Source organism: Sorex araneus, chromosome 2, assembly GCF_027595985.1.
Source record: "Sorex araneus isolate mSorAra2 chromosome 2, mSorAra2.pri, whole genome shotgun sequence".
Lineage (NCBI taxonomy): Eukaryota > Metazoa > Chordata > Mammalia > Eulipotyphla > Soricidae > Sorex > Sorex araneus.
This window is the reverse complement of record NC_073303.1, coordinates 258221541-258238558: the sequence shown is the minus strand read 5'-3', so window position 1 is coordinate 258238558 and position 17018 is coordinate 258221541. Positions and strand designations below refer to the sequence as shown.

The 17018-nt window shown below is 38.5% G+C and overlaps 1 protein-coding gene across 3 annotated transcripts in view; it reads left to right on the top strand.

Moving 5' to 3' along the window:
- Positions 1-17018, top strand: part of GABRA1 (gamma-aminobutyric acid type A receptor subunit alpha1) — a 58375-nt gene that overhangs the window by 11651 nt on the left and 29706 nt on the right. For all 3 annotated transcript variants that reach the window (XM_055125609.1, XM_055125610.1, XM_055125611.1), the window contains exon 4: positions 11150-11217. In XM_055125609.1, coding sequence (XP_054981584.1) covers positions 11150-11217 — 68 coding nt within the window. The remainder of the gene's footprint in view (positions 1-11149; positions 11218-17018) is intronic.

Here is a 17018-nt window from a genome sequence, read left to right as displayed (position 1 = left end):
TAGGATTGTTTTAGATTTACTTTGTTAGCTCTATGAGTCTTTGAGCTGTAATATAACTGGACTTTTCTCCCAAAAGTATTTTATCACATGTAACATTTAACAATCTATGGCTCAAAGTAGACATTCTCCTTATCTTCATAATTTCCCATATTTGATCTTTCATGATTATATAAGACCTTTTGGAATTTCATTATCGCAATTACTGCCAAGAGATACCAGCTTTTAGATAAAAGCATCTTCAACCAAGACAACTGCATTGGATATTCATAAAGCTCATAAAGTGGTGTTAGGTCTTTGAAAGTTGAGTTATAATTCTTTATGTCAAAATAATTAAAGATGGGGACTAGGACAGTCTTGGAAGAAAGAAAAGGCAAAATAATTTGTGTCAACGTTTGTGCAATTTTGTAAAATTTAGATGTTTAGAGAACAAAGAAAACAATATAGTTTAATACTTCTTAAAATTCAAATTTGTTATATCACAGGATTATAGATATCTTATAAGCACAATTGTTTTTATCTGATGTAATGTAGAGATCAGAGGAAATCATTAGGTTCATGTTTAACTAAATTTAGAAGCACAGAATTTCAAAAACGTAGAGAACATGATATTTTTGTTAAAGTGTTGTAACCTCAGATAAAATTTTTAAATTCCAACTTAATAGCATTTTTCCACAAAAATTTTTGAATTTACCCTGTCTTTGTTATTTGAAAATGGATTATCCTATTCTTTAAAAAATTCTAATTTAAACCCTTCATTTTGAATTTGTTGTAGTATTATCTGATACATTTCATAAGTTATGGGCCAGAAGCCCAGACTTTACAATAACATAATTCATTTCTTCAGAAATCTCTATCTAGATAGCACATAATTCAGTTGAATTTCATAGAAAACAAATCAGATATCTATAACCCAAGAAAAAGTAGTCAGATGAACAGACAGTACCCCAAAACTCTCTAGTTAGTTCATGAATCTAGCTTTTCTACTGAATCTAACCTGAGTACTCAAAGGAATATTCTAGCATATTCAGAAATTGCCTACTCGTATCATTTCCAGTTGTGTATAAATATGCTATCTGATCAGTACCAATTATTTGCATGAATATAGTGTAGTGCTGAGACAATGCTCTAGCAATACAAGCCAAAATTTTAGTGAAAGGAAGTTTATTTTTTGTACAGCATACGTTTGACCTTTTTCCCATATTGATTCTAGAACAAGTGGACTATATAAAAAGTGTCTACTATGGAGACAATTGCTTTTTCTCAGGTAGTTTGAGTTCTATACTTGAAAAGTAATAGAGTGATTCTGAGATGACAATCTCAATATTAATAGCTATAGACTTTGCCATTTTAGATAACTGAGAACAATCAAGGTTTTAATTTTTGGTTTGTCCCTCCAACATATTTATATTATTATCCTGAAAAATAAAATACGATAGTGGTACAAGCAAATGTACAAAGCCTATCACAGGGCATACAATTCTGATTAAAATTTATATAAATTAGAACTGGAGATATACACTAGCAAGCCAGGCTCTTGCCTTGGATGCAGTAAGCCAGGATTTGATCCCTGGCACCTCAGATAGCTCTCCGAGCACCATCAGGAGTGATCCCTAAGGACAGAGCCATAGCTGGGTATAATGCGCAAACAAAATTTATATAATCCCAAAGAAACCTACTCTTCCAATGGTAATCACAATATTGTCTAAAGGTTTACCCTCTTTCCAACAATAAAAGGAAAGGATGGGAAATCTCGGTTTAAGAAAATCAAGTCCACCTTTTCTTCTGGGCCATGCTTGTATTATCAGAAAACACAAAGGGACGAGGGGTTCATTAGACACCATGCTATGAGTTGCTCAGAGCCAGCATTTAGGTTGCTTAACACAGCCTAAATTAACCAACTTTACACAACAAGGGGCAATTTGCTACACATCTTAAAGAATTAAGAAACAGAAATGAAGGATAGGGAGGGAAAAGTATTGCATCAGGCCGACTGACAGGGAGTTGAAACTTTGCTCAGCTCACAAGTATACATTAATGCTGACGTGCCTGGAAACTCAAAATATTGATGATTTCAAAGCAGCACCATTTAAAAGTCAGGTTTCAAGATATACTTTATTATCGTGACTAGTCAATTAATCTCTGTAGAGAGGCTTTCTCTGCTTTAATTGATGCAGCATACCTTAAAGGAGGTAATAAGCTTAAAGGAGGTAATAAGCTTTCTTCGTAAGTTACAAGTTTGTGGAACTGGGCCTAGTGAATATTACTCTGAATTCCTCGGTAGTTGGCATTTTCAATGACAATAAGGCCATGTCATTACTGGAAAAATAATGCAAATTACTGGGGAGAATGTGGGGGAGGGTAATAAAGTCAATCTCCTCTTCCTACATCTTCTGCATATCTTGACTTTTCATCATTAACTAAATTGTTGTAATGGATATGCCTCATAAAACACCACCTATCATTATCACTGTGGATTCCCTCTTCTAATTTTTATTACACATCATTCATACGCCTTCAGTTCTCTTCTTAGACCTCAAGTTTAACTTCACTACTCTCAGGTTTCCTGTTGCACTAGAATAAAGGTTATCTGTTTGGTGAAATGCAGAATTCCAGGGGTGTGGCCCCACTGCTATCTGCAGTGTGAGATGGTCCGGTGACCATCAGCTTCATCATGTTCTTGATATGCTGGACTTTTTGTTTCTTGTTTACCTTCCTGTACTTTCTGTTTCTGTGTCATTTATTCTCACCCCACGCTTTCTTTGCTCTTCTTGGTATTTCGTTTTTTTAAATTTTTTCATTAAAAAGTACCTATGGCATATTCCATATGCTAAAAACAGTAACAAGTCTCACAATGGAGACATTACTGGTGCCCGCTCGAGCAAATTGATGAGCAATGAGATGACAGTGACAGTGATTAAAAAAAAAACAAAGCTTTCATGATTGAGATTCACTCATACAATGATTGAACACCCAACCCTCCACCAGTGTATATTTCCTACCACCAATGTCCCCAATGTCCCTCCGCCACCCCACCCCCAGTTTCTATGGCAGGCACTTCCCGTTTTACTCTGTCTCTACTTTGGGGTATTATGGTTTGCAATACAGATACTGAGAGGCCATCATGTTTGGTCCTCCATCTACTTTCAGCACACGTTTCCCATCCCAAGTGATCCCTCCAATCATTATCTTAGTGGTCCTTTCTTTATCCCAACTGCCTTCTCCCACTGTCACTGTCACTGTCATCCCATCGCTCATCGATTTGTTCGAGCAGGCACCAGTAACGTCTCCATTGTGAAACTTGTTGTTAGTGTTTTTGGCATACTGAATACGCCACGGGTGGCTTGCCAAGCTCTGCCATGCGGGCGACATACTCTCGGTAGCTTGCCGAGCTCTCCGAGAGGGGCAAAGGAATCGAACCCGGGTTGGTCGCATGCAAGGCAAATGTCCTACCACTGTGCTATTGCACCAGCCCCCTTCTCCCACATTCTTGGTATTTCTTTAGCTAGAGCTGCCCATTTCTAAGCCTTTCTCTTCTTTCGAGTCTCAGTTCAGAGTCACATCTTCAAAAGGTATCTTATCCCATAAGATAATTCAAAATAACCTGAAACTAACATAAACTGTGTCTGTTATAGATATATATATATATATATATATTCTCTAGAGTATCAGGTTCTTGTCCATCTAAAATACATTTTCCGCAAGAATATATTACAGGAAAACAGTAACATCTGCACATTGTTCATCAGCATATTACTGTTACCTCGAACAATGCCTACCTAGCACACAGAAGATGCTGAGTAAACACTGGCTGGTTAGATTAATGTCCTGACAAACATCTTTCAGTGTTTGACATCATACTATGACCTTCACTTCAACACAGTATATTTCTTATTGAAAGGGAAAACAGACTCAGAGATCAAAGGAACCATACCTGCAATCCCACAGCGAGATATCCAGGAAAATCAGAATTAAAATCCTGAATATGTTGGCTCAATCCAATGAGCTTACTACTCACTATACTACTCTGCTGTGCTCATTTCTGCCTCAAGCACTAATCATCTTTTTGAATTATCACTCCAAAACATCTGTTATTCCAATATTAAGCAGCAGGATATCAACATTGTAGGAAATCACTAGTGAAAACAGATCTACTGCTGTGTAGCAGTGAGAGAACACATAAGATAGCATGACGTCTATGTGCATCCATGCGTGTGTGTGTGTGTGTGTGTGTGTGTGTGTGTGTTTGTACTATGTGTCTAGTTGTAAGGATACTTTATATCCATTAAGTATGTCTTTGTTGGACCAGAGAGACTGTACTACAAGTAATGTTGTTGCCTTGCTTACACCAACCTGGGTTTGATTCCCACCATCCCATATGGTTCCCTGAGCACCTCCAGGAGTAATCCCTGAGTGCAGAATCAGGAGTAACCCCTGAGCTTCACCGCATGTGATACAAAAGTAAACAAAAAAAAAAACTGGCTTTGCAAGGAATGTTTGTCTAAACACCAATTTTAATTTATCATAAGACTTTTTTTGCAATATTTTAAGATTCCCCACAACCACTGATAATCACCATTATCATCATAATCCCATTTTACATAACTACTCTGTTTTTCCTCTTATGAGCTTGAACATGTGCATAAATTTATATTTCTCACATTGCAAATTAGAGTTATTGTGAAGAAAATATTTAATTAAAACATTATTTTCTGAATAATCTGCTCTATAAAGTGTCTTCCAACTGACTTATTTTAATTTATTTTCATTTTCAAACAATTTCCTTATTATACAAAGGGTTTATTCATGTTTAGCTTCTGATCAATGTATAGTCTTTTGAGCTGAACTTCATCACAAGGTCTTGACTCATAAACATTCTTTTTCTTTCTTGCTTTTTGGGTCACACCCAGCGATGTTCGGGGGTTACTCCTGGCAGTGCTTTGGGGACCATAGTGGATGCCAGGGGTCGAACCCCGGTTGGTCGCTTACAAGGCAAATGACCTCCCTGCTGTACTATTGCTTCGGCCCTGATTCATGTATATTCTTAAATAGAATACTTCAAAGCATAAAAATAAATTGATTTTTTTTCTCTTGTGATCCACTGAAAGGTCTTGACTATTGTCTACATATTTGTAATGATACTTTATAGATGTATCACTACACCAATAAAGTCTGGTTTTAGAGCATATCTTCTAATTAATGCCTTATTTCTTTTTTGAATAATAATTAACATACACATCAACACACACACAGATCTGGGAAAATGGACGTTTCTCAACAATTACCCTAGATATAAGCCAAAGCACAAATATATGAGCAAATCTTCCATTTAAACCCGGTCTTCAGCCTAAACAGATCATGATTTCAAAACACCATTTCTTTGCCAAAAAAGCAAGTCAGCCATGCCATTATTTTAAATTTGGCCAAAGTTCACTCATAACAATCCTCTATCTTGGACCTTTGCTCCCTAAATTCTAAACCAATCTCAAAGAAGAATAACTTCATGTTTAACTCAGGAATTATTGGCAAGTTATAGAGAAAAGCATACTTCTAGTCAAAGGACCTTTTCCATTTCATTGAGATTATACTTAAGTGTTTGAAAATCAGGCTTAAGGATAATCTAGTACATATTTCAATAGAAAAATGTATAAAGAAATATATTACGATATTAACAGTGGATTTATGTGGATTGTAGGATTCCATATTATTTTTACTTTTTAATGGTTTTATGAATTTTCCAAAGTAATATAAAACCCTTTGTCTAAAAAAATTTTAATAACAATGTAACAAATTACATTGGCCTCAACCTTCCTCTAATACTTTTGTAATGTTTTATTTTTATTTAAAATGGTAATAAATAGCTATGTTAAAATTATTACATGAAAATTATTTTTTGTTTTGATTTGGGGGCCATACCCTGCAGTTCTCAGGGCTGACTCCAGGCTCTGCACTCAGTACTCTCTGCTGGAGGCTGCAGGGTCACATGGGGGTCCAGCCTCTAACCCGGGTCTGCTGCCTGAAAGGCAAATGCCCTTGCCGCTGTACTATTATTCCAGCTTTGAAAATTATTTTTAAAGTTTAAGGCATACAGTGTGATGGCTTGATTAATATATATTATGAAGTAATACCATAATATGGTTGAACAACATTTCTATTCTTGCATAAATCAGTTAAAGAGAGAGAGGGAAAGAGAGAGAGAGAGACAGACAGACAGAGACAGAGAGAGAGACAGAGACAGAGAGAGACAGAGAGAGACAGAGAGAGAGAGAGAATTCTTTCATATGAGAACTGCAAGCCTACTCAGATTGGGACTGGGCCTCTTCTGCCCAGATTCCCCATTTTCCAGTAGCTAGGCGATCACACCCAGGGACTGCCCCTGGTGCCGTGTAATCCCACCAACGGCCAACATCCAGAGACTATAAAACCAAGCTCCCAGAAGCATGCGGCTGCTTTGCGGCCGTGCGACATCTTATAACCTAATTCTCCCTCTGGGAGAACCTGGCAAGCTACCGAGAGTTTTCTGACCCCATGGGAGAGCCTTGCAAACTCCCCATGGAATATTTGTATGCCAAAACCAGTAACAATGATGGGTCTCGTTCCCCTGACCCTGAAAGAGCCTCCAATGCGGCACCATTGGAAAGGACAAATAAAGAGAGGTTTCTAAAATCTCAGGGCTAGGGCGAATGGAGACGTTACTGAGATCGCTCGAGAAATTCCATGGTCAACGGGAGGATGATGATGATGATGATGATGATGATGATGATGATGATGATGATGATGATGATGATGATGATAACTCTTAGAAATGACCCTCTTCTTAGCTTTGCTTTACCTTGTACAGCAGGCTTAGTGACAGTTATGATGTACCTCAGAGCCCTTGTTCTTATTTCCAAGGAAATCTGTCCTTAGTTTCCTTCCATACATCCCCTTTCATGCCTTGTTACCTTCAAGTCTGATCTTTACTATGAAGTTTCAGGGATTTTTGGAGTTTTGTTATTGCTGTTGTTATGGAGTTTTTTTTGAGGGGTGTATAAAATGGCATTTGCAAAAAAAAGTTTAGGAAACCTGGGATAAACTCACTTAAAACATGAATATCATGCAAATATCCATGAGGAATCTTGAAGAGGCATATATAGTAGGTGGGGCTTGGCAACAGAGGCAACTTTGTGTCCCACTGATCACTAATTACAACTAATCACAATCAGGAAAAATGCTTGAGTATATCATAAGGGTTCGTAGAAAAACTGACAGTCTTCTTTGGATTAGTTTAAGCCCCCAAGTTATTAGGGGGCTGAAATTCAGGATTTCACTCGACTCTGCTCCTCCTTCCCCTTCTGACACCGACCTTATCTCTTGCAGTTAGTAGTAGTCCCTGCAGCCCTTACTTCCCCCAAACACTGAGGGTTTGTGAATCGATTAGGAAGAAAAGTGGATAGACAGAGTGAAAACTGAGAACCTCTAAGACTCGGACGAGTGGGTCATGGAGAGGAGATGCTGGAGGGACTCACGAGATGGGGCTTTCAGTCAAGTTGCTTCAGCTAGTACGTAGCGGCGAGTCTGAGGAACTGTACACGTGAGGGGCTAGTAGGAAATCAGATCAAGCATTTGAAGATGATGAGCTGGTGTAGTAAGTATATTTCATAGAAAGGATCGATGAAAGAGTAGAGAACCTGAGCTTTGTTTTTTGCTTTTTGGGGTCACACCTGGCGATGCACAGGGGTTACTCCTGGCTCTGCACTCAGGAATTACCCCTGGCCGTGCTCAGGGGACCATATGGGATGCTGGGATTCGAACCCGGGTCGGCCGCGTGCAAGGCAAACGCCCTACCCGCTGTGCTATCTCTCCAGCCCCTGAGCTTTTTTTTTTGAGGAGAAAGGGTGGAAAGTTTGGGGACATGCCCAGCAATGTTCAAGGACTACTCCTGGCTCTGCACGTAGGAATTGATCCTGGCGGTAGTCAGGGGACTATCTGGGACATCAGGGATCGAACCAGATTTGGGCACGTGCAAGGCAAGCACCTGAACCATTGTACTTATCTCTCTGGCCCTAGAATTTGACTTTTAAAATGTGGTTATCACCATTTATGTGGACTACTTTCCATGCATGCTTCATCTCTATGACACAGTTAATCTAGTATGTAACAATAAACATATATAAATGTAACCATGTTGCATATTCTAATTGATTGATGCAGTAATCTATAAATAGGCATTCTGACCTTTTAATTTGTTGCTTATATAACACAGTCATCTACCAAAAATCTAAAAATGGAAAGTAAAGGAGCTCTTTTATTTTGAAAGCAGGTATCTCAATTCTTCAGAGTACTTTGTCATGCTAGATAATTGCTACACAATAGATGCTGCCTCAGAAAACACGTGTAAGGTCAATTTTTATAAATTTTGAATCTTTGGAAAGTTACATTATAGTAGAGAAATTATATTTTCCCCAAACCCAAGGAATATATGACACTGAGAACCGTCCTTAATTTCTAACATACTTCCCAGAATTTGCAAGTATGCAGATAGGGGTTGGCACACAGTTTACAACTATCATGCATTTAATGAGATCTCTCTGTTATAAAAATAAAAAATATGAACAAAAAAAACAATTCATTCCAGAGATGGCACTTAATTCCATAAAATCATCACCATATATTATTTCATGTAAAATTTGGAGAAACCCAAAACTTCATCTTAGAAACAGCATGAGATTGCATCAGCCAATTGGAAAAATAGAAATAATAGGATGGTCTGACTACTTTAAGATTTATTTACAAAGAAAATCTAGAATACTCTTTGATCATCATATTTAAGATGTTTTTAATTGTAAGACACTTATCAAAAGGTAATAAAATAGTTTCAAGAACATCACCAAGTACCAAGGAATTAACGATGGAAATATACCTAATTGCTATCCTTTATTTTGTAGTTTGAAAATATTATAGTTAATATAGTATGTTTGCAGTAGTTTGACATATACAGTGTTAGTATCTACTCACCACTACCGAAGTCCCTAAGATCCCCACCGTCACAGTCATGTCCCATCCGGTCCAGCTACTTCCCGCCCCCCAATCTGATGTTCTCAGTTTGTACTCCGGTACCCAGAGCTTGCCATCAGCAGCTGTTACCTGTTCCCTTGTTTTGCTTTCCTCCACATTACAGATGAGTAAAATGTATCAGATTGCTGTATTTTATGACAACCAGTGCACATTTAATAAATCAAAGAAAAACGAAGTGGTCTATCTTTCCTTGATGGATAAAGGGAAATGGTGAAAGAAGCAGCACAGATACGAACCCTATTAATAAGATAAAGCGCATCTTTGGATGGAGTCTTAAAAAATAACAGCTGTTTTTGGCCAGAGAGACAATACACTGTTTAAGGAACTTGCCTTTCATGCAGTCAACCCTGGTTTAGACACGCACAGCGCATCTGGTTTGAGCACTGTGTGGAGTGAGCCCAGAGTACAGCACCAGCAGGAAGCCGTGAGCATCACTGGGTATGGTCCAATTCCCACCCACCTTCCCCAAGCAAAATGAAATAAGTTATTTAAACTATGAAAAAGTTTAGTAAAAATATTTATGGAAAGAGTGTGATCAATGTATATTTTAGGCAAATGACTGATGGAAAGGGTAAGAATGGGGACAGTGGAAGAGATGAATGGCGAAGACAGAATCTGCAGAATGTTAGTCTGTGCTGAAAAGGAGTTTTAAAGTACAACTGTCTCACATGTTTCGAATTATGTCCTTTGTTTTAAAGTTTGTAAGGAAAACCCAGATAATTTCTATGTCAAGGGACTTATTTAAGCATTTCAAGTCAATAGGGCTTTTCCTCCCCCAAAAGAAAGGAAAATCCAACAAATAATTATATTAGGTCTGAAAGACATACCCTTGCTTTCAGATTATTTTATCATCTGAGGTATTCACTTTGTGTCATGTATAACATGGACTTTTGAGAAAAATTTGTACTGAACTGATTAACTTTTTACAATTCAAATGCTTATATTAAAATGGTGAAAGAAACTCTGTTGGGTTTTCTTTTAAATGTCCTAATTCAGGGGCTGGAGCAATAGCACAGCGGGGAGGGTGTTTGCCTTGCACGTGGCCGACCCGGGTTCGATTCCCAGCATCCCATATGGTCCCCTGGGCACCGCCAGGGGTAACTCCTGAGTGCAGAGCCAGGAGTAACCCCTGTGCATTGCCGGGTGTGACCCAAAAACCAAAAAAAAATAAATGTCCTAATTCAGAAATACAGAAGTCCTGACAAGTGAGTCCAATTGCTTTTAATTCTGAAATATTATTACTTAGAGAGAAAGTTAAATTTACAAAGTTCTCTTTCTGTTCTTAGTTGTTTAGCAACTTATTTCTTTTTCTGCAAGATAATTCTTCTAGTTTTCTGCAAAAGTATTTTATTTTCCAGTTTTGTATGAGGCATTATTTCTTTAAAAACGTCCATACTGGGTTGTCGCCAAACTACAACAAATATGTTTTATTAGTTGATATATATGCCTCAGAGACCTATAAAATAAAATCGTGCTGAACTTGAAATGGAACCTATTAAGTGAGATTTTTTTTCTGTACCATAGTGTGTTTTCCTCATCCTCAAAATTGAAGATATTTATACAAGTTGCCAGATTTTTCCTAGGGAGTTGTGCAAATAATTCATTTATGATTCAATACAAGAACGCAATCATTTATAAAATATGCCCAAGAGTCCTTAAAGAGTTAATGAAGTCGGCTACCATCCACTCGAAACTTCCCGAGAGTGGCCTAAATACCAGCAGGACCCAACAAATTGTGCAAGAATATTTAAGCTTAAATCATACCCATATGTTAACATATTTTTATAACAATGTGAAATATCTTAGTATAATTTAGGGAAGCGTATCCATTCTTGAAAAACTTATTAGGCAGCAGCAGATTTCTCCTTAAAGTCTCTGCTTCCCAAGGTGGCATGTCGGGGCCCACTTTTCCACTGAAAAATATTAACTGTGAAATATCGTGTGTAAGCAGTCAATTATCAGGACTACACAGTGGACCAATTTTAGAAATAGCTAATCAAAGCCAATAAATTTCCCATTTGGGTGAGTCTGTGGTGGTGAGATCTAATAAGGGTTGCTGGGAGACATTCACTGTCCCAATTTCCTGCTTCATCAGAGCGCGTAACTGAAGTCAAGACTGACATCTTCGTCACCAGTTTCGGACCTGTATCAGACCACGATATGGTAAGTGACAATGGGTTTCTTTCTGGTTTTCATGGGTTGTTTTGTTGACTTGCTTTTTGAATGAAAAAATATAGAGAATAGTATTGAGAGTAATTTGAAATGGCTTGACTATATTTTTGTGTCTCATATGTACATATGTGACATACATGCAATATTTGTAGGACAAAAAAAAGTACCTATTTACTCCTGGTATCAGACCTGTTTAAGGCCACAGAAGTCTTTATTTGCCATCTGTGAAATGATTGGTTTGCCTTGGTTTATGTCTGTAAGCCAAATAGGGCAAGTTACCTTATATATTAGTTTGGAAAACATGTTGATTCGAGGATGCCAGCTTTGGGGGCAGTCAGAATTTTTACAGGATAGTTATAAGTGTAGCGATTTCTGAATTATTTCTGCCTTAAGAAGTAAAATGAATGTAAAAACAGACTAGAATTAGAATAGATAGTTAGGAGCCGGGAGAGAGAGCACAGTGGGTAGGGCATTTCCCTCTCATGTGACTGACCCAGGTTCGATTCCCAGCATCCCATATGGTCCCCCAAGCACCGCCAGGGAGTAATTCCTGCATGCAAAGCCAGGAGTAACCCCTGAGCATTGCAGGGTGTGACACAAAAAGAAAAAAAAAAAAGAATAGGTAGTTAAAATACACTATTGGGATATACTGAACAACTGAAAAAGTGAAATTGTTACCAAGAATAAGAAAGAAATACATACTTCCTTTTTCAAGTCAACTAAAATTAATATGACTTTCTTTTTTCTGGTAAGAACTGGGAAACCAATGCTTCTCTGAATATATTATATAGTATTTCTGAACTTATACACACCAAGCTTCTATATTGGCAAAATATCATAAAAAGGTCTGGTCAATTTGTACGATTCATATATCATATAAATTTATGAATATTTATATATTCGTAAATTATGAATATATCAAGAATATAGTCATTAAATCTTTTTAAAAATTTTTAACACACATTATCACAAAGCCCTCTAATTTCATTGTAATACAGAGCACTTAAGAATACAAGTTATTAAAAATAATATTGAGAGAAATTTGAAATGGCTTGACTATATTTTTATGTCTTATACATACATATGTATTTCCTAAAGTGTGAAAATGCAGTGTGCCTATCTCAGCAGCGTAAGAACTCTGAGAAGTCCTAAGCAGCTGAATTACATTTAATCTATTGGTTTTTTTAATCATATTTTTTCAAAACCCCTTCCTTTCTATGATATGTAGGCATTCTACAGAACTAGTAACTCTGTGAATTCAAGATTGGGGAATGCTCACTCAAGTGATAATTAGATATTTTAGATCTTAAGCCAAGTTATTAAATGTACTAACTCTGAAAATTAGAATCAGTGAAGCATATGAGACAGCAGCATGATAGGGAAGAATACAGAATTTCTGAATGAGAATATTTGGCTTATAATTCCATCTCCTTTTTTGATAAGGGTATATTCTCAAGGAAGTTCACTCAGTTTCTTCCTGTTTAAGATGATGAGTTATAACAACATCTCATGGGGATATTGTAAATATTTAATGAATTAATATATAAAAATGAAATATTAAATGAATTAATACTTAACACTCATGGCACAGAGCATCACTCAACAGATGCCAGCCATTATCATTATGCAAAGAATAATGATATAAAAGCCAGCCATCATTGTGGACTTTTGGCAGCGAGTTTCATCATTCCCATGAGTCTGCAGACTATAGAAATATGATGTGAGAGAATATCTTTTGCTGGCTGATTTTGCTAACTTTACTGTACTCTGAGAACCTACCTCAGTTTCAACCCAGTCTTCTACAACACTGTTCTCTCCTGTGACTAGTAAGGAAATTTAACATATCCCAATCAGGTATGGTAGCAAATTCAGACTCCTCCATGTGTATCCCTAAATGATATTAGCATCCTTGCTCACTTGGTTCAAGTGTCAACTATTTAGTCATTGAGAAGTCTTGCTCTCCAAAGGCAAATGGGGGTGTAGGTTACAGAGGATAGGCTCTAGATTCAGGTTAGATGAAGTCTCACCTCATAACCAACAGCAAGCATGACCCTAAGCACATCACTTAAATCTGTAAAATGAACCATGAGCTAGTACAGTGGTAGAGGCACTTGCCCTGCATGTGGCCATTTGAAGTTTGATCCTTGGCAGAGCATATAACCCCCTGAGCAAGTGCTCCTTGAGCCATAAGATCCCTGAGCATTACTGAGTGTAGTTCCTAACAAAACCCAAATAAAAAGAAATAAACAAAAACACCCTTGAGCCTGAAACTCACTAAAATGTTTACAGTATTATAGCGATTCATTCATCTAATGAATTTTAAATTAGATATGTAAATAAGGTATCCATGGGTAGTTCTCCATAAATAAAAACTATTATTATTCTACCTCTAAATCCCTTATCTTGCTATATACCTTTTATGAAAATTTCTATTTGCACACATGTAAAGCCTATATTTCTACAAAGGCCCAAATAAAAACCCAAATGTTTCATGAAAGCATTTTTTCATGAATACAGTAACAAACTGACCTTCCCTTTCTGCATTATAATCAACTTATTGACTATTAAATACAGTCCAACTATGGCGTCACATGTAGTACTTCCTTGTAGAGTTATTTCTCATATTTATATCTTATTTTCCTAAATTGACTCCAAAACTAAAAAAGTATTCATTTCACATCCTTCACAGTATGGGTGCTTTCCTGGGTTATAATAAGAGCTGGATTATTATTCAGTGATGTTTAAAAGGTTTATATTATTTAAATAGAAAAAAATTAAGACCTGGGGGCCAGAAAGCTAGTACAGAGCTTAAGGCACTTGCCTTGCATTTGGTGATCCCCGTTCAATCCCTGGCACCAACATATGGTCCCCTGAGCTCTACCAGGAGTAATCTCTGAGCACAGAGTGAGGAGAACCACAGTGTATGGGCACAAAGTAGCACTGTAGCACTGTCACACTGTTGTCCCATTGGTCATCGATTTGCTCGAGCGCGCACCAGTAACGTCTCCATTGTGAAACTTTGTGTTACTGTTTTTGGCATATCGAATACGCTACGGGTAGCTTGCCAGGCTCTGCCGTGCGGGCAGGATACTCTCGGTAGCTTGCTGGGCTCTCTGAGAGGGTCGGAGGAATCGAATCCTGGTCGGCCGAGTGCAAGGCAAATGCCCTACCCACGGTGCTATTGCTCCAGCCCAGCCACTAAGTAAACCAAAATTTAAGAGCCAGGCTAGGAAGATAGTGCCAGGAGTAGAGTACCTGTCTTGTGTTTCCTAGGCCCTGAGTTCAGTTCCCAGCACTGCATGGTCCCCTGAGCATGGCCAAGTGTAACCCTAGTTAACCCTCCTGAACTGTTACACTTACAGTGCAGTGTAACCCTCCTGCACTGCAGGGCTAGATCAGCACAGCATCACACTCGGGGCCATGCAAGGAACTGTCCAGCCTGCATGGCTGGGCTGAGAATCTCGGGATCCGCTGAGCATTGCTTGAGTCGAGAATCCCCAGAAAATAAAGTAAGATCCATGGGACTCAAGGTCTGAATCCTTTTGAAAGATAAGACAACAGAGCTAGGCAGATGGAAATTAGAATGTCAATTTTTATTACTATTAGTTATGACACTTCAGAAGGTGGTTCACATCCCTACTAGCTGTTCAGAGTGTAAACATCAAAATTAAATCCCCTAGTCGACATGGAGCGTTGGTCTCTGTGCTTGGATTTAGACTGTCCATTTAAAATTTCTAAGATGGAAAAATACAGGAGAATGTGCCCCTTAATGATCAGAAAATGCTGAAAACAAAAAAGAGGGAAAGGGTAAGATTGGCAAGACTGATCTCTGCTTCTAACTTTATCCATCAAATGAAATCACTCCTGTTTCTGCCTCCCCAAATAAGAGTATGAGAGAATCGTTGAATGCTTGTTTTTATGCGTTAAGAACCATGCTAAGGGGTTCATAGATCTTAGATCCTCTAATCCTTCTGTCAAACGTTTCAGCTAAGTATTTTTATTATGTGCACGATCTCCAGGAGGAAAGTGACCCAGCTTGCTAAGTGTAGCAACTTGAACACGGGCTGTCCATCCCGAGAGAGTTTGTAACTCCCAGAGCATCTGACTTCATCTGGAATAGAAAACAAAATTAGGACAACTCCTTAGCTTTATTTTAAAAACCGTTAATTGGCAATCCAACAGCACATTCCCAGGGCACTGGGTTCTGACAGAAATATCCAGGCAGCTCAATCATTGAGCGCTGTTTTCCGTAGTGCTTAAAATGTATTAAGTCAAAGCACACACAGATGGTAATCAATGGTGCAGTGGAAACACTTCAATACAATATTTATTTAGAACCAGAACGGATGTTTTGTCCCGTATTCAGAATAAAGCTGACTTTCTCCAAGGCCCCGTGTAACTGACAGGCTAACTCGGAGAGACTTTCGTCTTGTCTCCTGGAGGCCGGACCCCAGGCTTCCCCTTGAACAAATTCTCTCAGTGTTTCCTACTGCTTGAGAAGAGTCTTTTGGGGGGTCCCCCCTGGTGCCTCGTTTCTGTCTTCCTGAGTTACGAAAAGTTTCTCATTGGCCTCAGGTCCACTTTCCAAAGAAATAGCCTTTGGGGATTCCCAATCACATAGGAACCTACTATAAATTTACAATAACTTGAGTAGAAAGTAAATAATCATTTCTTACACTTCCCAAGAGCTTATTATGTTACATTATCACAAGCTGTTCGCTTATTTTAATTCCTTTCTCAAAAGAAAGAGAGAGAAGGAAGGAAGGAAGGAAGGAAGGAAGGAAGGAGGGAGGGAGGGAGGGAGGGAGGGAGGGAGGGAGGGAGGGAGGGAAGAAAGAGAGAAAGAGAGAAAGAGAGAAAGAGAGAAAGAAAAAAAGAAAGAAGGAAGGAAGGAAGGAAGGAAGGAAGGAAGGAAGGAAGGAAGGAAGGAAGGAAGGAAGGAAGGAAGGAAGGAAAGAAAAAGACTGTTTTCCTAACAGTGGAGACTTAATAAAATAGGAAATTGGGGCTTAGAAAAGGAAGAGATCCACCTACGGTCATTCAGCACTTCTTACAGGTAACCATACGTGATGGTCCTTTCCTCTCCAGTCTCCCTCCAGCTTCCTGAGGGAGGGGTTCACCCCATCTTGGTATAATAGACTATGACCTTGGGGACAAGGTGATGTCCTTGGAGCAAGCAATATATATAAACAGCATTTTTCGATGTGTGGCAGCATATCCGTTTAGACATCTTGGGAACCTTGATCTAGGAGTGGCCATTAACTAGAGCTAACCAAGGTGCGGTAGTTTAGCTGAATAGAGATTGTGGAGTCTATGTGGCTGACTGCTGAGGTGCAGAAACAGTATCCCTATCTTACTCTTCTGTCTCCCATGCTGAGAAGAGAACGTCACACTCCAGAGCAAATCCATCTACTTTGCTTCCATGGCAAGCTAGTCTGTACTATTATTGTCATTATTATTATTATTATTATTATTATTATTATTATTATTGTGGTTTGTAGGCTATACCCAACTTACTAGGGGGACCATATGGAGTGCAGGAGGTCAAAAATCTGTATTTATTACTTCCTGACCTTATTCACTAGAGCAATAGCACAGCGGGTAGGGCATTTCCCTTGCACATGGCCAACCCAGGTTGGATTCTTCCACCCCTCTCGGAGAGCCCGGCAAACTACTAAGAGTATCTCACCCGCACGGTAGAGCCTGGCAAGCTACCCATGGCGTGTTCGATATGCCAAAAACAGTAACAAGTCTCACAATGGAGACATTACTGGTGCCCACTGAAGCAAAAT